The sequence below is a fragment of the Oryzias latipes genome, chromosome 18 (genome assembly GCF_053564925.1).
Source record: "Oryzias latipes strain Hd-rR chromosome 18, Olatipes_Hd-rR_3.1".
Lineage (NCBI taxonomy): Eukaryota > Metazoa > Chordata > Actinopteri > Beloniformes > Adrianichthyidae > Oryzias > Oryzias latipes.
The window spans coordinates 17774409-17797193 of record NC_136254.1 but is presented as its reverse complement, the minus strand read 5'-3'; the positions used below and the strand labels follow the sequence as shown (position 1 = coordinate 17797193).

At 41.5% G+C, this 22785-nt stretch overlaps 3 protein-coding genes across 4 annotated transcripts; 2 read left to right on the top strand and 1 right to left on the bottom strand.

Moving 5' to 3' along the window:
* The first annotated feature begins 282 nt into the window (after positions 1-282).
* On the top strand, positions 283-6769 carry LOC101168817 (uncharacterized protein C17orf114). The gene is made up of 3 exons (XM_078936315.1): positions 283-632; positions 4761-4855; positions 5560-6769. The coding sequence occupies exons 2-3, from the start codon at positions 4771-4773 to the stop codon at positions 5730-5732; spliced, it is 258 nt and encodes an 85-aa protein (XP_078792441.1). The 5' UTR covers positions 283-632; positions 4761-4770; the 3' UTR covers positions 5733-6769.
* A 65-nt stretch (positions 6770-6834) lies between these two features.
* mettl3 (methyltransferase like 3) lies at positions 6835-16049 on the bottom strand. 2 transcript variants are annotated; one of them, XM_020711683.2, is made up of 12 exons: positions 15912-16049; positions 14376-14484; positions 12540-12730; positions 12002-12457; positions 9990-10165; positions 9364-9574; positions 9097-9284; positions 7669-7707; positions 7479-7587; positions 7323-7388; positions 7137-7249; positions 6835-7067 (listed from the first exon to the last, which is right to left on the bottom strand). In XM_020711683.2, the coding sequence occupies exons 2-12, from the start codon at positions 14476-14478 to the stop codon at positions 6965-6967; spliced, it is 1755 nt and encodes a 584-aa protein (XP_020567342.1). In that variant the 5' UTR covers positions 14479-14484; positions 15912-16049; the 3' UTR covers positions 6835-6964. The 2 variants fall into 2 exon arrangements, with proteins under 2 accessions (XP_020567342.1, XP_004079875.1); XM_004079827.5 differs by lacking the exon at positions 15912-16049 and adding an exon at positions 14563-14814.
* Positions 15000-21173, top strand: ttc5 (tetratricopeptide repeat domain 5). Its single transcript, XM_004079828.3, has 9 exons — positions 15000-15088; positions 15928-16060; positions 16155-16366; positions 16462-16612; positions 17350-17441; positions 17526-17729; positions 18118-18332; positions 20690-20834; positions 20917-21173. Exons 1-9 carry the CDS (start codon positions 15032-15034, stop codon positions 21034-21036), a joined length of 1329 nt encoding a protein of 442 aa, XP_004079876.1. The 5' UTR covers positions 15000-15031; the 3' UTR covers positions 21037-21173.
* Positions 21174-22785: the final 1612 nt, after the last annotated feature.

The window sequence follows — 22785 nt, the reverse complement described above, 5'->3', positions numbered from 1 at the left end:
CCTGCTGAGCTGTTAGCTCATAATGTGGTCTCATTCTGAAGGTCATGCTGACGTTGTGTTTGTGGTCAAATAGGAAAAATATAAATCATCTTGAACTGGGAGGTCTGCACTTTTCACTTTTTGCATATATATTCTTAATTTATTTATACACTGACATATTCATGAACAATATGTTTGACTGCTCCGGATAAAGTTTGTTAGGAAAGATTTGACCTTTGAACTCTATCAGTGAGACAAAAAGAACCAAAAGGGCAGTTGTTCCAAAGTGATTAATCAATCGCCACAGCATCAAGGTGGCTTTTAGACGCCCCCCTGTCATTAAAAGCACATGCTTTCACATCATGTGTGAGCCAAACAATGCAGCAAGAGGAAGCACGCTGTTCTGCGAACGACAGAGAAAGAGGGAGGGTGACAGAAAGCAGGCGTGTCCATGCACTCTGCATGCTCCCGGGATTACAGGAGCCCTATTTAAAGTGCAGCGCCTGCCCATGCTGTCAGTGTGCTACGTGCAGGACGAGGCTGCACGCGCTGAGGCTCACTTCAGGGACTGAGGGAGACTTCTAAATAAGGGCAGGAGGAGAGGGAACAGTGGCTGGACATTCTCCACCTCTACTGCACGTTTCATACAACAGGTAGGGAGGATGAATGTGTTTGTCTTATCAACCTGGTTAGGTGTGCGGTGGTTTCTTGGAATTTTCACAGAAGGAGGTGTGTCCTGAATATAGGTCCTCTGATACCTTAAGCCGTTCGTGGGACTTTTAGTGGAAAACTACCGGTCAAACTGTGTACTGTCAGCTTGAAGAATCTATTATTATGTCTTAAGTTTGCCTTCAAACTTTAATTTTTTGCACTGAAACATAATTCATGTTTGCCTCTGCTCACTAACACTGGAAAATGTGATGGAATACATGTTGGCAAATATGCATCAAACCCCTTTGGCTCCAAAATTAACACAATCTAGCTTCTACTTATAAAAAGCAATAACATAAGTGGATATTTTTAGAGCAGGAAATGAAAATCAAATTTCAACATTACATTTCTACAAAAATATCTATTATTTTGATAAATAATATTTTTCAAGCACAAAAGCCCATTTAGCGCAAAAGTATTTCATAATATATAATACATAATGTAGAAGTTTAGTAAAAGAGCACAAATGTAGCTAAGTTTGGCTTCCTGTAGGTTGGGGGAGGGTTATTTCTTATGGTTACACATGATTGAATGGGTTGGATGCAGTTGTTGTCATAGCCTGCATACCAGGAACCTGTCCTGTCTGATTACCTCTAAATATCATCATTTCCTGTGAAAATGTCAGAAATGTGAACGTTTTAGCATTTCTTCTTGACTGAGTGAGTGTAGAGTTGTGTCAGGGTGTATTTTATTTTGAAGAGCTGGCTCCAGTGTTTTGGCTCAACAAGCTCAAAGGATTTAAATCAAAATAGAAGAGTTTTACTTCGAAAGGAAGAAGGAGGTTTGAATAAAACTTGGAGCAACATTAAAGTGAAAATTTGTGTCAAAGGAAAAATAAAAGAATCATTTTAGAGGAAAAAAGCTGCAAACCTGCAGATATACAGTTCAGGTAGGGTAAAAAATGTAATTTTAATTATAAAATAATTTCATGTAAACTGCTGATATTCTGCAAACACAACAAAGTTTAACAAATAAGTTGGAAAAGAAGCGGAAAGTAGAACGCAAATGTCAGTCAAATGAGTGTTTGAGCACATGACTTGGGTAAATATACCTTGCAGCCACTCAACCACAGCTGCGATGCTATCAGCAGACTTTCTGTGAGCGTCGTGAATTTCCTGCAGAAATGTTAGAATCTGCTTCATTGCTGACGAATACGAATGGATGCATGATGGTAGTTATATTAATAATATTAGGCGAGGTGAGAATTGGTGCGAAGGGCAGTAAATTCCTGTTAAACCTGGGTGGAAACGCAGAAAAGTGAGATTTTTTATGTATTTTCAAAAGATAAGGAGGGAACTGCAGAGAAATAATGATGTTTGTTTTCCAAGAAAACATGATAATAAAACCATTTCAGCTTTAACTGGCCGCTCAACTACACAGAAGAGCACTTTGATTGATGGTGTGTATTACTCCCCCAAGGCAGAAAGGAAAAGAAAAACAGTTTTTCTTGATTTTGTCATTTTGGGCTACTTAAAGGGTGAAACAAATTCATTTTAGTCCATGAATTTCTTTATAATGGAAATGGTTTGAATTCTAGCAAAAAGTCATTAATGGGTGATCTACTTTTTTTATCTTCTTCAGTTTGAGGCTGAACAACAAATAAGTGAATTTTTTTTAAAGCTTCTCTGAATTCTTTTCCCTACTTCTTTTTTTTTAGTCCTCTTGCCCCATCTGTGTGTGTTTTTGCCATCTGAGGTTGTTTTTCTCCTCCCATCTCCCAGCCTGCTATGAGCTGCCAGGCCCCCACAGCCACCTACAAGATCGGTGTCCAAAATTCCTCATGACTGACTGGGACCTTAATATTTGAGTGTTTGTAAGTCTGAGTGATCCCTGTGAGTCCTCAGGTTACAGACCCAGTATCCACACAGGCCTCCAACACAATGGGTGTACTGTCTGAGAGTAGAATAGGGAGTCAAAGCGTGAATGACAGGGAAGAAAATGATCCGGTGAGGAACTGAGAAAGAAAGAAATGGCCTCTTTCCGTCACTGCATGCCTGTACTGTGCAGCAGCAGCAGGTCTGAGTGGATGTGTGAGCTGTCACGTCTCTGTAGAGGGGCCTCCCAGACTCCAGCACAAGCAAACTGCCCCTTTTTATGTCGCAATCAGCGCTCAGTGTTTGTCATCAGATATCCCAATGTGTCCCTCTGTGATGGCCGAACAATGGGGATCCGGCGATTAAAGCGTTTCTGTAGAATTTCCCATCAGAACAGCGGAGAAGGAGCCGTGTGTTTGTGTGCTCGACTCGAGCTGGGACACAGGGACACATTTTAACAAGAAAATTTTAATTTAAATCCGCAAAAGTGGAATCTTAAGAAAGTTAAAAGATTTTGTCTTACTCCATTGACCGATTTGTTTTTCTTATTTAAAGAATTTTTTTCTGAATTCTACGAATTTTTGACTTATTTTAGGGGGTCTGTTTTTGCAGTGTAGTAAGAGTAATAAAGGCACACCTCCAATAATAAATGTTATGAAACATTCACAATAATGGGTTACTCATCACATTAACAGTATTGTGGAAGTTTCATTGGCAGACAGTGAGACACACCCTCTGACTTGTAAACATCTTAGTGAACATCCCGTACACTGCAAAAACAGGCCCAATAAAAACAAGTCAAAAATTAAGAACAATTTTGTCTAAACAAAAATCCAATGGGATAAGGAAAATGTTTTTTTTTACCAAGAATTCCTATTTTAAGAAAAAAAAAATTAAATTCAATAAGACGCTTTCTCAAACTAAAATTATTTTGCTATTGAAAACTTTACTTGATAAGATTATTTTTTTTGCAAGACTATTTTTTTCTAAAAACAATGATCTTTTTAGTATCGTAAGAATCAGTTTCTGTCCTGCTGTTTGATGTACTTCCTAATTTCTGAGATCTTATCTCATCAGCACGATCCAAACTTTACTTAAAAAAACATTTTAGTTAATTTGATCCGTTTTCTGCCCTGCAGTTCATCATTATTCCACTAGAGGCAGTAGAAGTGCAGCTTCTTGAACATAATTTCTAGAGGCAGTAGAAGTGCAGAAGTTATGTGCTGCATGGACAGATAATTTTACTTCATTTTCTAATGTTTTTTTTGTAAGATTAGTGCTCTTTCTTTATTTTAGGCTACTTTTTTTTTGGTTTCTGTCATATTAAGAAAAGGTCAAAGGGTATTCATTGTCTGCTGTGCATGTTGGGGATCATAAAATGATGATGATGATGTAGAGAACCAACATTTGAGAGCAGAAGAGCCCCCATCCCCCCTCGTTTAATCTGTAATCTAATCTGAAAGTGGACAGCTTTTCAGTTCCTGGGACTGTCACAGCCCTGACGTCCTCCAGGATTAGACAGCGCCAAGGGCTGAAGTGATGAGGGCGTGGCTAATCGCTACAGGGACGCTTGATGGTTGCCGGGCTACGGTGCTATTTGTTGATGCTGTCATCTTAAATTAAGTTATTATGGCGCTGAAGCGCAGCATCATAATTCTATTAAACTCTGACAAGATTGTGAAATCAGCAGATCTGCAGCCAACTCAGTTGATTTTTAAGGAAAAGGATTTTAACGAGCTGTGAACAAATGATAAAATGAGAGTTTTGACTTCTTTTAAAGTTTATTTTAATGTTGAGTATTACTGCTAAAGGATGAATGGTTTTGATAAAGTGTTAATGTATTTTTCTGTCACTTCCTTTAAGTGTTTTTGTTTTTTGTAACATGTTTTTTGTAGCATTTTTCTGATGATGAAGGACATGTATGAAGGAAATTCAACTTAAAATTGCTTTTTAGAGTGTTTCTTCATTCTTGTTGTGAATGCCGTTTGAAAAAGAGCTTATTTGTGACGTAGAAAAGAGGAAGGAACTCCGTCACAATAGTCCTTCCAATAATTTTGAGCCACAGTTTTAATGACTCAGTGCCGCCCTGCAGAAACGATGTACTAGAAAATGACACAGGTTTGTTGATTTTGACTAAAAATGGCATAATCCCTAAGAAAACACCAGCGGTAACCCTTTATATTACAGATTAAAGCTTGAGTGGAGTAGGACTTGAAGCTCCGCCCTTGTTGACTGGCTTTACTTGTCTGATTCCAGCTGTCCTGTCATGGGGGTGAAGATGCTGCAGTGCTTTCCTTTCTACAGACGCTGCAAGGATCGCTGCAAGAGCAGACAGTGTACGCCGCCTCCAGGTGAGGAGCACCGCAACACATGTAGCGACGCACATTTCTAAGCCATTGAACACAGATTAAACCAGAACGAACTAAGACCCATCAGGGGCTTGGATTTGGTAGTGACGTGTGGATGCCGTCCCTTTTCATTTACGGAAGTGCCCATCTGTTATTTGCGGATTGTACCCACCGATTCTTTTATAAATCGGAACAGAGGTGTGAAAGAAAAAGCAGGATTTAGGAGATTTGTACCGCTTTGACATTTCACACCAAGCCTCTTCCCACCTGAGGTGGTGGAAATTCGCTAGTAAACAGTAGAAGAAGAGAAAGAAGTAGCCCCTCCCTACTTGTCCAATGTGAACACCATGGGCTAAACGCGTCCCATGCTTCACTCCTCCTGTTTTTGAGGAGGTGTGAAAGCTCCTCCGACTTTTAGTCTGCCTGAAAATGAGGATATTATTTCCCCTCTTAGCTACACTTCCCTTTAAAAAAATACCAAAAAGTGTGAATAAAGAAATAGTTTTCTTGGAAAATATCAGGTTATGTAGTAGATAAAAGTGTTGAGCAATAAGAGGAGCAGCTGTACTTTTCATTCTCGTCCTTTTAGCCCTGCTCCCGTGTGATGTCACAGCTCCTGTAAGAGTGTGAAGCAAACCAAATGTGAGGGTGTCACATTTAAATGAACCCCCAGTGGACGACATTTTCCTTTTTTTTTGTGTGTTCAGTTCCCACTGAGGAGACAAAACCACGACTGTCCTCCACCACGTCCTGGGGCAGCGAAAGCGAAGGAGCGGGAAGCCTCGGCCACGCCTCGCAGGTCTACTTCTCTACAAAGGCCAGGCTGTCTTTCAGGCACCAGCTGGACAGCAACATCAACGCCGTGGACGCCACCTACTGAGGAGGACAAAGGCGGACGGACTGAAGGTCTGCTGAAGGCCTGCAGCTGCAGATGTTTTCCGCTCTGCTGGACACGCTGGACTCCCGATTGATGGGAGTCGGGGAAGCAGAGGACAACAGACTGGAGGACTTGACCTGATTAAAGCTTAAAAACGAGGAACTCTTCTGTCTAAACACAAACTCTGATGACAATGTCGCTGTGTTGCCGCTTTCACCACCAACATTTGCCTTGTTTTATTTTTATAGGACTGGTTTTTCGTACTGTTTTTGCGTGTAACAAAAAAACAACAATGCCATCAGACAAACGTTCCGTTTTAAAGTCCCACTCTTATCATCTTTTGATTCATTCTACAAGTGTTCCCAGTAGACTTTTAATTAAGATGGTGGCGGTTTTAGCTTAAATAAAAATAAAAAACTCTAGGACATAGTTTCTGCAGAGCGGCAGGAGTTCATTAGAAATTCATCTCCGAGTTGTGGGTGGGGCTGTTTGGGCGGAGCAAGCCCAAGCCCCCCCCACACACACCCATCACCCATAAGTCTCTGTTTACATGGTCTCCTGCCAGCTTACAGCCCCTCACACCCCAAACCTAACTCCTGGTGCAACAAGAATGGCGAGGAATATGAAGACGTTCATGGATCTAGTCGTCTACACGTGGATGCCTCCAACTGGGGCGGAGTAGGGAGCTTGTGACACGCCCAGCGTATCTTCTATGTCACAATCACGCCGTCCTCAATCATGAGAAAAGTGCTACATGTTAAAAACACCAGAAACTACCTTTTCATGGAAGTGGGGCTTTAGCCCTAAACAGGAAGACATTTAGCACCTTAACTCCTCTAAAACTTTCTTATTGCCACAAGTGGGCGCTAGAGACAAAAAATGACCTCGAACTGTTAATTTTGTAAAGTTTGTAGTTCTGTTCTGCTTTGAACTGCACTGCTCTGTAACATTTTAACACTTTTTGTTGTGAGTTTTATGGATTGAAGCTTTTTGTGGCAGTAAACTAAAATCACAAACTAAACTTTTTTTTTTAAATTAAACTGTGTGTTTTTATTAAATGAAAATGAAGCTTTGAAATGGGATTCAAATAGAGAAAAAACACACATTTGTTATCAGAAAGTTGTTTATTTACATGTATTTTGTCGTTTTTGACAGAGACTTTCAATTTGGTCAGTTTTTGTAAAAAAAATAATATTTACAGGCATTAAAAAAAAAAGCGCATCCTGCAGGAGGCCTTAAGGTTTGGAGATGACGCCATCTGGATAGCGACTCTTGAAGCGCGCCACAACCTCAGGATCCAGCAGGTGAATGCCATCCAGCTGGTTCCCCAGAGTTATCCTTTGAAACCAAACAAAGGTTTAAAAAAACTAGAAAAAGTGTCAAACTGTTTGAGACGGCGAGTCGTACCAGTTGGGTTGGACGTTGTGAGGCCGTCCAAAGAGCTCGATCTTCCTGGTTCCGGGGGAGAGCCTCTCAATCATGCCGTAGATCTCGTCTGGTTTGTGGCTGGTGGAGCGGACCTGAGTGGGCGGGTACTCACGGTGAGTCGCGCGCTTTCGGACGGTTTCACGATCACACGGCGCAAAGATTTACCTCGGCCACGATGACGTCACAGTCCAAACCTCGGTTGAAGCCCTGCGTGTTTCCCTTCACGCCCACCTGAGCACAGACACAAAACCGGCTTACCTTTCCCCTAAAAACAGTCGTTCTTCAAGCTTGGATTATGGGAGGATTTTTTTTTCCGTGTACCAGGCAGTGCTCCTTCCCGTGGTTCAGCCAGTGTCCCGTCCGGCCCGTCCGGATGATTCTCTGAAGCTGGTTGGTTTTGACCCAAATGATTTCATCCACACGCTCGTAGCTGAGGAAGAAAAAAAGGATACCAGAGAAAAATTGAGAGAAAAAAAAAAGAGATGATGGGTTCTTAAAAAGCTAAGCTTACCCCCACTGGCTGAGGCACTCCCTCCCCAGCTCCATGGCCCTGAAGGAGACCAGAACCGTTTAGAACCATCACAGAAAGGTGAGGAAAATCAAGACAGGAGTCGGCGTTTGGCTTCAGAAAAACAAAAACCTCTGCCCTGCGTCAGAAGTGCAAGTCCACCTTAAAACTCAGTCACTGCAGAACAATAAAGGTGGACACAAACTGCTTTCCTAATTGGTTTTTTAATTGATTGAGTTTAAAGACCCTCTCTAATCATCTACAGCAGTGTTTTTCAACCTTTTTTTGAGCCACGGCACACCTGACCATCTCCCACAACACACTGGTTGAAAAACACTGATCTAGAGATCTATATGAAAAGTTTCCTCAGTGGCCTTTTTATTATGATTACTCAAAAACTCAAACTCAAACTCAAAAACTCAAAAACTCAAAAAACCTGTGTCGTTTTCTAGGACATAGTTTCTGCAGAGCAGCAGGAGTTCATTAGAAATTCCCCTCTGAGTTGTGGGCGGGACCGTCACAGATAAGATCTCTTTTCAAACGGCATTTTTTTCTCTGCTGCTGATTCAAAACAGTAGGATTTTTTTTTAAACTCAGAAATACAACTTTAGGTTTCATTTCATGTCCACCATCATCAGAAAAATGACACGAGAACATCTTAAAAAACTACTTTCATCAGTCTTTAAAGTAAATAAACTTTAGGATAAATTATTTTTTCATATATGAGCAGGTTTTAGGGATCTGATACAATCTAAACTGGAATATTCACAGGAATCCTCCTATTTGAGCTGCATTCATGACGTCTCAGCTGAGATGGCGTCACAGCGGTAAAACCAGAAGCTGCTGGTTACACATTAGTCATGATGGCTTCTATGTCATGTATTCCTGACTCATGGTGTTTGAGCAGAAAGCAGATCCGCTTTGGAACGGATGGATCTACATCTGATAATGAAGCAGGTTCTGCTGCAATAAGGTTCATGTTTGAAATCCTCTAAACACCCGCCCTGATCAAAGTGGTGTTTTTGGAATTTTTAACATGTTCTTGTGGTGTTTTTCTGATGATGGAGGACATGTAGGAAGAATATTAAGACAAAAATTGTATTTCTGAATCTTCATTTAAATCGTTGCTGGACGGGCCACAAGCCTTCCTGCTCCGAGCTATTAGCAATGGCGAAGGGAAGGGAGGCGGGGACGCTCCACGCCAGCGGTCCAGCCCATAACTCTGAGGGGAGTTTCTAATGAACTCAGCAAAAATTATGTTCAAGAAAACTGCACAGGTTGTTGGATTTTGGCTAAAAATGGCAAAATCATACATAAAATGCCCCCGGAACACAAGATGATGAAAGTGGGTTTTTAAGCACTGCTGCAAAGAATAAAAGGGTGGTGGATGAGGCAGAAAAGAATCAAAGATGCTAACTCTGCTCTGGTTACCTGCCAGTGACCCAGAGGAAGAGGAAGCCGTCGTCCTGCAGGGCTGGGATGTTGAGTTTCCTCATTTCGTCGTCGGTCAGAGTCCCATAGGGCAGCTCCATGTGGATGTCCCAGGGGGGGTCAGCCATCACCACAGCAAACTTACCCAGAATCGACACGTCCAGGTAACGAATGTCGCAGCAGATCCACTGAGAAATGGAAACGCTTTGCTGAGAGACTAGAATTCCCGCTAAGAAAAGCGCTCTCCGCCTGATGTCCCCTCCTCACCTGCGATGGGAAGAGAGTGCCCACGTTGCTGTCGGCGTCCCCCGCGCAGAGGCTGACCTCCGCGCCCCCCGTCTGCGGCCCCAGGCTGCTCTCGGCCTCCGGCGGGCTGTCGATCTCGTAGTGGACGTACTTGCAGGTGTCCATGTGGAAGCAGGTGTTGAGGAAGGAGCAGTCGCCCAGGCTCTCGTCTGTGTGCTTGTTGATGATGCGACTGAGGAGCAGAAACAGCAGAAAAACCTTTAAGCTCATGAATTTAAAGCGTTTCGCTTCACGGACAAAACCTGAACTGATCGGAACAAATGTAAGAATAAAAAGATGAGCGAGAAGAGTAAAAATGTAAAATCTGAATTTTATCCTAGAATTAAAGCAAATTACAAAAAAGCAATAGAAAAAAAAAAAGTTCATCCATAGAATTTAATGAGATGTGTGTCAAAAAGCAATGGCTATATAGTTAGATGAGCTGCTTTTTGTTAGATAAATGGCGCCATCTTCAGGTTGAAATAGGTAGTTTTTTTTTTCTAATATAAATATAAAACAGTGGTTTCTTCTAATTCAGCAACATCAAACCAGAGTGAGCTTTAAGAAGTCGAGGGGTCAAATGTTGGGCTTTGAGGCAGAAATCTCACCGGAAGTGCAGCTTGGTGCACGGCTGAGGAGCGTCCCCGGAGCGGACGCACTCCTCTTTGGTCCCGTGGTTGCAGAACTCTTGGACCTGAGCGCGTCCTCGCGAGCGGAACTTCTCCACGATGGACTGCTCTTTGGCGGTGCTGGCGTTCAGCAGCTCAAGGATTTCTCTGCTCACCTGCACACATGTTCAGAAACATGATGATGATGATGAAAGAGCATTGACCTCCAACCTGGGGTCAAATGACGATCAGCTGAAAGTAAATAAAACACTAGATTGTAAATTACATTAAAAAGAAAATAAAAAAAAGCAAACTTTGAAAAAGAAAATTTGAAACAAAAATAATTCAAACTTGCGGTAAAAGAAATATTGAAAATCAGAAAAACAATTAAGTTTGAAACTTAAGTTAAAACCCCCTTTATGTCTATTGATGTAAATGTGCATCGAACCACTTCTGCTGCAAAATTAACTGAATTTATCATCTACTTGAAAGCAAAAACTCAAGTGGAATTTATTTTTTTCAGTTGCAAATAAATTCGAGTCTGGAGGGGTTAAAAAAGAACAAATCTAAAACTGTTACCAAATGAAAAATTATGTTTTTTTGTCACAGCTGCTGTTTTGTATTTTCAACATTTCTTGGTGTTGAGACCATTTTTATGTGGGAGTGGAGCTTTGTTCACATCGCCCCTGGCAACAAGAGCACTTTCATTGAAAGCTCTGTTTAAACGAGGCTTTTGCATTCAAAGCTCTCACTTTCCAGCGGATCTAAACAAATTTTGAATGCGTGTTGAAAGTTAAACCAGGTTGAACTTCAGTCAGAGACTCGTACTTAGTAGTGACGTATGGATGGTGTTCCTTTTAATTCACAAAAGTGGCAACCATTTGAACATGAATCATGGAGGAGAAATGAAGAATTGTAGTTTGTGAATTCAATGACAGCAAGTTTTTCATCTATGAGAATAGAGTTGCCAAAGATTCAACTGATTTGCACGGCTTTGACATTTCACACCAAGCCTCTTCCAACAGTAGAAAAAGAAAAGAGAGGAAAGGAGAGGAATGTGTAATTTTGAGTTTAAAACTGCTTTTTTTTTTTTTTTTTTTACTAATTTCCAGTTTGGAATTTCACTTCCCTTTAAACTGACCCTGATTTGACCCCAAACAGACCCCAAAAATGTAAAAAATAATGAAGCAACATTTAGCTTTAAAGCTGGAAGCTTCAATCATAACAAATAAAATAAATATTTTCTAATATTATCTCATTCACAAAAATGTCTCAAAAGGATATTTTACAAGAGTATAAATTAAAAATTTTCTTAACTTTTAGGACGTGAAGTTTATTTTATTAAATATCAAACATACTCGTGGTTTGAGTCCACGCAGTTTTCAAACGTTTTTCCACTTTTTGGCCAGAAAAGACCTAATATTTTTCTCGTCTGCGAGCCACATGTGACCATCAAAAGAGCCATATATGGCTCGCGAGCCATAGGTTCCCGACCCCTGTAATATTTCATCTTCTTTACATTTACCAAACACAGGTCCAATTTTCCTTACGGTTTTGCTGCTCAACATTGTTAATGGTTTTGATAATTGGACAAACTCAACAGCATTTAGTAGAAAAGACTTGGTTGATCTCCAGGTATGAGGTTTACATTCGTTTCTAATGTATCAGTCAATATCACTGAGCAATGCATAATTATGGGTGTAGATTTTGAAGAAAAGAAATGTTTACTAAGCTAAAAATGGTGATACTTATTTCCTCTTGGCAAATTAATCGTTGACTTTTGGATTTTATATTTTCTTCTGTTTAACTTTAATCTTACACACACCAGACACCGTTTTATTTTCTCTGTTTTGATTATCCGTGTTGTACACGAACGTTCCCTTGATGTGTAAAAATACATTGAAATCCCACTTTAGACTCTTAACATTGATTACTTGCTTTCCTCCGTCTTTCTATCTGTGAAAACATCAGGAGTGAGGATTCATTTCCGGCAGAGAAAAACATTGGATCACCTTCTTGCTTTGCTGCTCCTTGGTGGACTGCTGGTTTAACAGGCTCTCGATCTCCATGTCCACGTGAGAAGACTGGCTTTTGTTGCTCCTGCCCTTCTTCTCGGCTCCGCCCCCCGACGCAGAGGAGCCAGTCAGCTGGGAGCAGGAGGCGGGCGTCAGGGAGGAGATGGATGAGCGTGGAGGAGAAGCAGAGCTCTGAAGGGAAGGCGAGAAGCTGCCGGCTCTGCTACTGAAGGCCACGTCTTCTGCTTTCCTCTTGACCGCCGTCCTCTGGGATCCCGCCACGGATCCAATCATGGCCCACAGCTTGGTGTGATCCACTGCCACCACGACGGTGGAGGAGGGAACCGCGGAGGAGGCAGAGACGGACGTGGGCTGTCGGACTTCAATGAGCTCCTGAGCTGAGAACTTTAGCAGGAGGCTCTGGATGCATCCATGACTGGCGGCAGCTTCAGGCTTCAGACAGATAAACAAAGAAATCATAGTGTAGAACGCCGCATCCAACAGGTTCTTCAATGATCCCAGAAAACCACCTTACATTGTTGAGTTCATTACTGATGGCAAGGGAGTCTATAGGCAACGAAAGACTCAGGTCAGACAGATATCCCAGCAGCCTTTTCTCCAGCTCAGGATCCGGTGGTTTTTCTGTCTCCTCCTGAGAGCTGGATGGAGCTGGTGGAGCCGGGCTGTCACTCCTGACTGCAGAGCCATCTGGGACGGTCCCACTGTCTGAGAGACCAAGAAGGACCAACACATTGCATTAGAAAAGAAAAGAAAACGCATAAACACATTTAACAGTCGGACTCCGACTATATTTATATCTATTGTTAAACCATTTCCAGTCGTCTTTTAATTATGATTATGCTGTTTTGGCCAAAAGCCTGTGTTGTTTTTCTAAAGACATTTTTTCTTTAAAACGGCAAGAGTTCATCAGGCTTCGCCTCTGAATTGTGACCCTCTGCTGATATCCCATCACCCTCTATTTACACGCTCTTCTGCTAGCTTAAAGCCCCTCAACACTCCCAGCTTGTATTAGGGGTGAAACAAAAATAGCGAGCAATATCAGAGGTATCCAGCCGTACAGTTTTGAGCTGGATGTCAGCTCAGACGAGGAAAATGAAGACGTTACTGTATCTACTTGTTTGCCAGTGGATGGATCAGAGTGGAGCGGAGCTGGGAGACTTTCTGCCGCCCATTTCAAACGCTGCATCACAACTGAAAGCTTTTCCAAATAGTGGGTTTTTATCTGCTCCTGATCCATCCATCCATCCATCTTCTTAACCGTTTTTCCCTTTCGGGGTCACGGGGCTGCCGGAGCCTATCCCGGCCACTTGTGGGCGAGGTCTGTCGCAGGGTAGAATGTCCACAAACACACCACACACTCTCACACATAGGGACAATTTAGAGTGACCAATTAACCTATGAAGCATGTTTTTGGATGGTGGGAAGAAGCCGGAGACCCCGGAGAAAACCCACACATACACGGGGAGAACATGCAAACTCCACACAGAAAAGCCCCCTGTTGATGTTGTTTTTCATGTCCCCCAGCTGGGACTTGAACCGGAGGCCTTCTTGCTGTGAGGCAAGAGTGCTAACCACTGCGCCACCGTGCAGCCTCCTGATCCATCACCATGGAAATAAAAAATACTCAAAAAAGCAGTTTTCTTGTTTTTCCCTACATCCTGAGCAAAACGCTATGAGGAGAAGAACCCCCAATAACATGATTTTCATCAGAGTCGGTCTTTAAAAAAAATTTTTGATTCCTCTGCTCCATTTAGGATTGTTCAGTTGTTAAATTTTATTTCCACTTATTTTAAGGAATCTATTGTTCAACTTGCAAACAAACAAACAAAAACCACAACAACAAAAAGAAAACAAAGTAATCTCGAATTGCTAGCTACTTACTGTAAAGTTGTTATAATAATCAACATTTGTGATTTTGCTCCTAAAATAATTTTTTAGAATCTATATATATCTTTCTAAAGACTGTGAGGAAGTTTTGAAATAAAACATTTAGATGTGCTTTTCAAATATTTTTATATTAGAAAGATTTTAAATTAACACAATAAAATTGTATATATACAGACAAAAATTTTCTTTACTGGCTTTTTTGTGTTTACAATTAATACTATAAATTGTTTACAGAGGTTTTTACTTTCGTTATGTTGTTTGGTCGCTGTAGTTCAGATAATAACCTAAATAATCAATAAAAACATCAGTTTTTTATCTGCGAGAATCTATTTGTTAATTCACTAACTTGAAATTATAACAATAAAATGTATTTTAAATCATTTATATGAACAAGCAAAAACGTAGAGGATAAAAAGTAAAGGTTGTGATTGAATGGTGTCCCTGAGACTGAGACCAGCCTAACCTGCGGACAGCTGCGTTGGGTCTTTCCGTCGCCGCTGTAGCCTTTCCCGAAGCGAATCCAACTGCTTCTTATGCGCCTGAATGTTGCTCCATGTATCCGACATGACGAGCTGGAGAAATCAACACGAAATCAGTTGCAAGTCCCAAAAATGAAGAAACTTCCAAACTAACAAAATCACCCTCGGCACCTAAAGGAGCCCCGAATGTCCGGTCCAGAGAAAAGTCTCGGGCAAGTAACTCGATTGCGGTTAATGTTTCCGCTGAAAAATTACTGCTTTATCTCAATAGTATTAATAATTACACCAACTATCAAGATGTAAAAAACACGATATTGTACTAGTATACTTGTTACTTATATTTTTACAATTTGTTATTTTTGCCCCTAAAATGAAAAATGAATTGTTTTGTCGGACTCTTTTCTGTGAAGGACCGCTTCTACTTCCCGCGTCACTGAAAATCCATTTCCGTCATGCAAAAAAACAAAAAACAAAACAAGGATTTCAGTTTATTTTTGTTACTGTTTTTTCCTCGTAGTTTTATTTTTGTCTGAGTCTTGCAGTTATAGTGCGTTTGTTTAAACATATTGTTTTTAGCCTCCGTGTTTTTTTCTCTCCGTTAGTCTTTGTTCCCCCCCAGTTCGCAGTGAGTTTGTCAAAGATGGCGGAGGAGAAAGGGAAAAGGGATGAACCCAAAAGTGAGGAGCAAATGATGAAGGCAAGTCTTTCCAGTCTTTTGAGACTTTGTTTTTTCTCTCGTGTCGTTTCTTTTAGACTATGATATTTATATCTCGCCGTTATCCGTGTTGCGCGTCTGCGCCTCACATGATTAAGCAGCAGCTCAGTCTCAGTCAGTGGATGAAATCAGCTGTTTTTCTAAAGATGCGGTGCTTGATGTTGCTGTATTTCCACAGAAGTGGCTCCACATTTGTTCCAAACATTTGGAAGTCCAGGTTTTATATATCTTCTATAGAAAAGGGATCACTGAGGCACCAAACCATACGGAATGGATGATGTTTGGCTACAATTGTTCACATCTACTAAGCTAACACATATCAATGTTACAAAAATTAAAGCTTTAACCAAAAAGAAAAAAAGGAAAGTGTTAGGTGAGTAGTGGTATTCAGTAACAACACAACTTAACCTGAAATGTTGGAACAACAAACGATTAAAAGATCCACAAAATATTATGCTCTTAATTTGTAGGATTTCATTAAATGGGAGATAACTTGGCAAATATGAAAATAACAAAAGTCCTACTTTCAGAAAACAATCACGAATAACTGTTTTTATTGTTGACAGTTTTGTGTAATTTATCTTAAAGGCCCTCTTGGACAATTCATAGGCAAATTTCCTAACTCCTGCCGCTGTGCAGAAACTTTGTCCTAGAAAACATCACACATTTTTTGATTTTGGCTAAAAAGATCATAATCATACTTAAAAGACCCCTGGAAACACCTTTACAACAGATCAAAAAAGGATCGGATTGGGACTTTACTTTTTTTAAAATAAATGTTTATAAAATAGTGTTACGTTCTCACCTCCTCTGTAACGCAGGAGCTGGTGGATGACCTCTACGACTTCCGAGATCATTATTATGAGACGCACGGCGCCGAGCAGGTTGGAAAGAAGCAAAGCGATGTGACCCGACGGATGGAAGAAACCCTGAAGAAGCTAGAGGACAAAGAAAGTGGGTAATACAGCTCTAAAAAACAGATTTTTGTCAACTTATTTAGCAAAATATCCTCCTTTCAACTGGCTCCTTCGTTTCCTCCTATTAACAGACTGCTTTAAGAACAAGGCCGGGTTTTTGCTGCTGAAAGGCAGGTGTCTGAATGTGGCTCCGGACTTCTGTCCCAGAGCGGAGGAGTGCCTTTCCCGTGCCGTTAAGCTGGACCCCAGCCTGGTCGAGGCTTGGAACATCTTGGGGGAGCAGTACTGGAAGAAGAAAGACCTGATCGGAGCTAAAAACTGCTTCACTGGTGCTTTGCAGCAGGTGCTGCAGCTGTAACAAACAGAAACTATCTGTCTCTTTGTGGAAGAGCTTACTTTGTGACTAACTAAATGCTGGTTTTCCCTAAACCTTCACAGAGCAAGAACAATGTGTCTCTGCGCAATCTGTCTATGGTTTTGAGGCAGCTACCAGCAGCCAACGGGGAGGAGCATCGCAAGCAGGTGCTGCACAGCGTAGACCTGGCCCGCCAAGCTGTCCAGTTGGACGTTAAGGATGGAACGTCTTGGCGTGAGTGAAATAAAAACAAAGATCCGTTTTACAGACCTCGCAAAGACCCACTCCAGTGAAAATGGTGTTTGGGGTGTTTTTTTTTTGAATATGTTCTTGCGGCATTTTCCTGATGATGGAGGTCATACATAAAGAAAGTTAAGCGTAAATTTCTAAGTATTTCATTATTCAAATCGTTGTGAATCAGACGGAAAAAAAGCTGAAAAAGATCGTATTTGTAATGTAGAAAATACGCTGGGCGGGCCACAAGCTCCGCTGCATCCATTTGTAGACAACTACATCCATGTACGTCTTTGTTTTCCTCCTCTGCGCTGGAATCTGGCTGAGGCTGGATAGTTCAAACATTGCTCACCATTTTTGTTGTACTGGTTATGTTAGGTTGCAGGTGTGAGGGGCTGTAAGCTAGCAGGAGAGAGTGTAAACTGATGGATGATGGGAAGGGAGACGGGCAGTCCTCCCAATCTATTTATCTACAAGCACATGCATCAGAATGGAGCAGAGGAGGGAGCTTGTGTTGTATTTTCTGTCACAAATGCAATCTTTTTCAAACTGCAAATACAATCTTTTTCAAACAATTTGAATAAAGAAATACTCAGAAATCTAACTTTGAGCTTAATTTTCTTTACATTTGTCCTACTTCATCAGAAAAACACCATGAGAACCTGTTAAAAACACCATTTTCATTGGAGTGGGTCTGTTCTGTCCTGATATTTTCTTTGATGTCGCTGCTTTTGCAGATATTCTGGGAAATGCCTTCGTGTCTCTGTTTTTCACCTGTGGTCAGGATCCAAAGTTCTCTCAGCAAGCGCTGAGTGCCTATGCAGAATCTGTGAGTACAGCGCTGCCACGAGGAAAGTGGATTTCCTTTTCCCAGACTATAAATCTGCGTTGGATTTATTTCCCACCTGCTTAGGAGTCCGTGGACAAAGCCGCCTCCTCTTTCTCAGAGCTGCATTTCAACAGAGCGACCCTGTTCCAGTATGAGGAAATGTTCGGCTGTGCGCTCGCAGGCTTCAGTCGCGCGGCAGCGTTGGACCCGAGCTTGGATGAACCTCCAGAGAGGGAAAATCAGCTGCTGGAGTACCTGAAGAAAGTGACAGAACTCATTCAGAACAAGGCAAGAGGGGAGCTTTCTGTTATCTTCATTCATTTTTAATGAAGGGATTTTAGTACATAATTTTCAAATACATTAACTTTTTTTTCCCCCTAGCTATAAGTTAAATATTTGTTCTTTAAGAAGAAAATTGTCTGTTTTTCAAGAATTTCCTATTTTGCAACGTAGAGTGAAATACAACACTTTATTTTTAACTTAAGAATTTTCTTTAAAAACGGACACAGAGGATGTTTAAATCCAAACCCCCCCCCCCCCCCCCACTATAAATGATGAATAATTCAAGCGTTGCTTTTTCCTCAAAGTATTCTTTGTAGGTTTCAAACCCACCTTTGACCACAAGGGGGCAGCCTCGGTTCTCGTTTCTCACCTACATCCCCTTCTGTTCGTCCAGGGGAAAGTTAAAGCGCGTCGATTACGGACGATGCTGTCAAACCTCAACACGTCAGCGCTGGGCCCGTGCTCCTCGCCTGTGTTTCGATCCCCGTCTGGACGCGTGGGAAGCTTGGAGCCTCGAACTCTTTCCTCCCTCAAGCTGGGCCATAACGCGGGGCTGGCTGCTCTGGGGAAGGTGGTTTTCAGCCTGGCTTCTGAGGGTCGCATGGCTTTGTAAGTCTTTCTATGAAATTCAGGGTGGAATATATAGATACATGTTTTTACTTTCATAAAGGTCGGCGAAATCAGTGGTCCCCAACCCCCGGATAGTTGGTCTGAGCCACAGAAGGAAAAAAAAACCATGACCTTAATTTTTTGTCTTTTTTAATTAACAATCTGATTGTGAAGGTAATTTTATTTTGGAAAACTACAGGATCTTCACCACATCTGATTCAGTCTTGACGTGTGTCACGTCACTCGGTAACGTGTCTTAAACCCATCCGCTAATTTCTGGAAACGGTTGTGCCGACCGCTAAATGAAACGCCCGAGCTGGCAGAGTTAACCGAAAACAACGGAAAAAAAACAGACCTTCGCCTTCAAAATAAAAGTAATCTGCGTTTCACAGACAAAAACCAAAAGTCTTCACTCCAAAGATGGATTTATTGCAACACCCCATAATAATAATGCATAATAGTCAGCAACCGGCTGTCCAAAGTTGCAAGAACTTTACTAATAAAGTTGTTCAGATGAATTCATATTTATGATCATATTTATGATTTTTTTTCTTCCTTTTTTATACTCATCCGTCTCACTTTAGAAGTCGGGTGAGGCTGCAGTTGGCATCCGATTATTTTTAGCCTCCACTTTAACAGTTATGTGTTATGGAAAAATCCAGAGTACCGTAATTTCCAGACTACGAGCCGCTACTTTTTTCCTGCGCTTACAGCCGTGCGGCTTATTCAGTGACGCGGCTAATTTATGGATTTTATTGGCGGACGCCGTGTACGTATTTTCGGACACAGTGAATGGTTTGAATTCTCTAACAACAAACTCAAGTCATTTCATTTTCAACACGTCTCTAAGCAGTCAAACAGCATGGACCTCACTTCAGGTCTTAGACACTTCAGTCATGGTTCAACAAAACGAAACACGCATGCCCAGCCGCAACCCAGAATCCTTTGGTGCCATTAGACCCAACGTGCACGTGATCGCCGCTACAATATGATGAAGCTTTCAAGTTAAAAGCAATCGTTAAAAGCAGCGTGAAAAAATCCACCATCACCAACGGGTTTGGAAAAGCCGGTCAGCTGCGTGACGGAGAGAACAGCGCATGTGGGAATGACATCAGCCTTTATTTTGTCGGGACACGACTGGAAACACAAATTGACGTGATCGTTTTAACGGTTATTAAGGACTGAGCGGAGTTTTGCATTGAAACGCTCACAGCCTCCGTGTGAGCTGGAGACTGCGTGTCGTGTGAGCTGCGGGGCCGATGGCAGTCTGAAGGCTCCCACACGTAACAACGCATCCGCCCCTCATACACAAAACGTACAGTATTAAGTCCGATTGCTCTGCACAGACACGATTTGCTCCGTTCACCGGCGCAATGGGGACGAAGCGCTCCTCCCTGTAGCCGCGCTGGCCAGAGCTGTTGGAGTAGATAGGAAGGGGAGACAAGGAGCGCGCGGGAGCGCGGAGCGCAGAGGCGTCCGCGGACCAACAGTGTTTGTTGTGGAAGGAAACTTCTGACCCATGCGCCGCGAGGAGGCGCGCGTATCGCGCTGAGGCGCGCGCTTTTCAGTCGTCGCTGCTTTATTTTACTAGCGTGTTTTTTAACCAGCCCTGTTACTCCCATAACGCTGCCGCGACACAAGCGGAGGAGAGCTTTACCCGTTCACCCCTCCGTGCACTGCTGCTCCTTGCTCATTCTTAAACACGTACAACAGTGTGGCGAGCCGGGCGTTGGCCCCGCCTTTAGCCCCTAAGACTCATGGGAAATGGGGGATCGCGGATGTAAATTTCCTCATCATAACTGAGGGATGTAATGTTGATTATATGGTTACTGTTTGTAATTTTATGTATGATACCTAGTTTGTCAATAAGTTAAAAAAATAAAATAAAAACCATAACTGAGGAACTTGTGAACAGAATAGAGGTGCATACTGTTTGGCAAATGCAGATATACTCAAATACATGAGACTGAGGCAAAACTGACTCCACGTACTGTGTGCTAATAAATCACACTTGCTCTGTGAGTCAGGACGTGATCCGTCAGGATCACAATGTTGCCTAAATCATGCGGCTTGTACTCCGACGCGGCTTGTGTATGTATAAAATTAGGTAAACACGTGAAAATAGGTGGGTGCGGCTAGTAATCGGGTGCGCTTTGTAGTCCGGAATTTACGGTACAAATAAAGTTAAAACCAGCTGCAGATATATTTAACAGAGGATGGAGAAAAACTTTCCCCCCAAAAGTTAAGGGAAACTGGAGGTTAAACTAAAAGCAAAGAAAAAAGGAAAATATTTTCTGACAATAAAGTGATCCGTGGCCTGGAAAAGTGTCTAAAGCTTCTCTCTCTGCGTTTGTCAGTACGTTTGGGATGGTTGACAGTGAGGAGACGTGTGTGGTGGTGATGGTTTATAATGCAGCCAACAGCTGGGGCGTTCTGATAGGCGACTCTGTGGTCATTCCTGAGCCTAACGTCAAGCGTCACGTCATCACACATAAAGACCAGGTGAGCATTTCACACACTCTGTTTGTTCGGTTTCATTTAGGATTGTAATGTTTTTTCTTGTTCTGTGTCGGCTCTATACCAGTCTTTTGATTTCAAAAGTATTCGAGTGGACTCTCCTCTGCTCCTCATCGTTAACGGCAAGAAGCAAAACCTCCAGAGTCAGATCCCTGTTTCAGTCAGCTACAAGCACCACAGCGAATGAAGCCCCAAGAACAAAACCAAAACCTACATGTTCATTTTGTAAATATACATTATACCTATGTTTGTATTTAATTCATGCTCTTTTATTATTTGTGTTCCAACAGAGTTTTTGTTAATAAAAAAAAAACCCTCCCATAATTCCAATGATCTCAGAAGTCTTTTTTTCTTTAAACCTGCAGAGAGTGTTTGGTTTGTGTCATAGAAGTAGCAGCTGTCAATCATTTAACGTGGAATAATCAGTCATCACCTGGAACGTTTGGTTGTTTCCAAATACCCACAGTACGATATAGGGGGTGTCTGAATCTACATTTCCAAAATCATATGCCGGTGAAATTACCCAAAAGTCTCCATGAAAAATTAATGTGCATCAATTAGTGATGGGCGATACCAGACTTTTAGAATTTGATATATCAATTATCAAATACTTTTTGCATAAAATATTTGATACCAGTTATTGATAATTTCTCATTGGTGGATTTTATTAATACCTGAAAAACTGACCAGGTAAAAACTTTAATGTGTAAGGTTAAAAATACAAAGCTGTTGTTGCCAAGGGTAACGCCCCACAACTGGCAGCTCCTCTGATCACATGACTGAAAGAGTTCAGTATTCTGCAGGCTGGGGGGGGTGTTTTGGCACAAAACACTGGAGTGGAGTAACCCCCCCAATAAGCAAAAATATCCAGAAATGACACGTGCATTTTTATTTTCTCATGCATTAATTAGTAATCCATACTATATTTGACAGCTTGGAATCAAAGCTCCCATCACTGCATCAATGCTCTCTAGATTAGTGAATGTAGACCCCATTGCATTGTGTTTCTTTTCAAGTGAAAAAAAGTATTTTAATTAATTTTTTATTTATCCTCCAAGTTTTCATCATCAGAACACAAAGGATTCATAAATAGTCTTTGGAAAATGTTCATATTTATTAAGGCTTTCCTTCAAACAGATGAGTGACAACATATAAAAAGCAAAGTAATGAGCGGGTGTCTGAATAGCATGAAGGTCCCGGTCACTAGATGGTCTCGGACTATTGTTTAGGTGATGGGGAGTAGAGAGGGAATTCAGACACAACCTTTGACTTGTTACTGTAACAGAACTACTAAAAGACTCAAAACATCTCAAAGACCCATTGAGGATTTAAACCCTTTTTGATTTTATCCAGAAGGGGCAAACTCAGGGGTCTCTAGCCACATGTAGCTTTTTACCCCTCCATTGTGGCTCTCTGCTTGAAGAAAAATAAATGTTTTTACTTTTAAAAAGTATTTTTTGGACTAAGCGAAACAGGAAGGCTCCTGACTACAGTACCCATAATGCTCTAACAATCCATCAAGCGGTGAGGCTTCGTAGTTTGACAGTCATGCTAAAACCTCTTGACAGATTTTTGGCGCTGTGTGCCAGACAAAAATGGTTGAAGCACAAAATTATAAGGCAAATCTTGGAAAAAATTCAAGGTATTTGAATGGGATTTGATTTGAGTTAGCTGGTTCATCACTGCTGATATTATTCTACCTACTACTACTTTGGCTGCAGCGAGATGGTCGTATTTGGTTCAAGGTGTTTGAAAGAACAGCATGTCAACCTCTGTCAATAGTTATAAACGATTATGATTATGTTGTTTTTGACAAAACAATAGTTCATTTATATTTATCATAATAGCAACAATACCATAAATACAAAGCAGTGTTGCATTTTAGGACTTTGGGTTGTGGTCAGTGAGAAATCAAACTAAACAGGTCTTTAAGTGA

Coding starts and splice junctions, on each gene's coding strand:
- LOC101168817 (XM_078936315.1), top strand. CDS start 4,771: ATGGGGGTGAAGATGCTGCAGTGCTTTCCTTTCTACAGACGCTGCAAG. Junction 4,856..5,559: donor ACAGTGTACGCCGCCTCCAG/GTGAGGAGCACC, acceptor TTGTGTGTTCAG/TTCCCACTGAGGAGACAAAA.
- mettl3 (XM_020711683.2), bottom strand. CDS start 14,478: ATGTCGGATACATGGAGCAACATTCAGGCGCATAAGAAGCAGTTGGAT. Junction 9,285..9,363: donor GCACTCTCTTCCCATCGCAG/GTGAGGAGGGGA, acceptor TCCATTTCTCAG/TGGATCTGCTGCGACATTCG. Junction 7,708..9,096: donor TTCCTCTGGGTCACTGGCAG/GTAACCAGAGCA, acceptor GGTCTCCTTCAG/GGCCATGGAGCTGGGGAGGG.
- ttc5 (XM_004079828.3), top strand. CDS start 15,032: ATGGCGGAGGAGAAAGGGAAAAGGGATGAACCCAAAAGTGAGGAGCAA. Junction 16,367..16,461: donor TCACTGGTGCTTTGCAGCAG/GTGCTGCAGCTG, acceptor AAACCTTCACAG/AGCAAGAACAATGTGTCTCT. Junction 17,730..18,117: donor CAGAACTCATTCAGAACAAG/GCAAGAGGGGAG, acceptor CTGTTCGTCCAG/GGGAAAGTTAAAGCGCGTCG.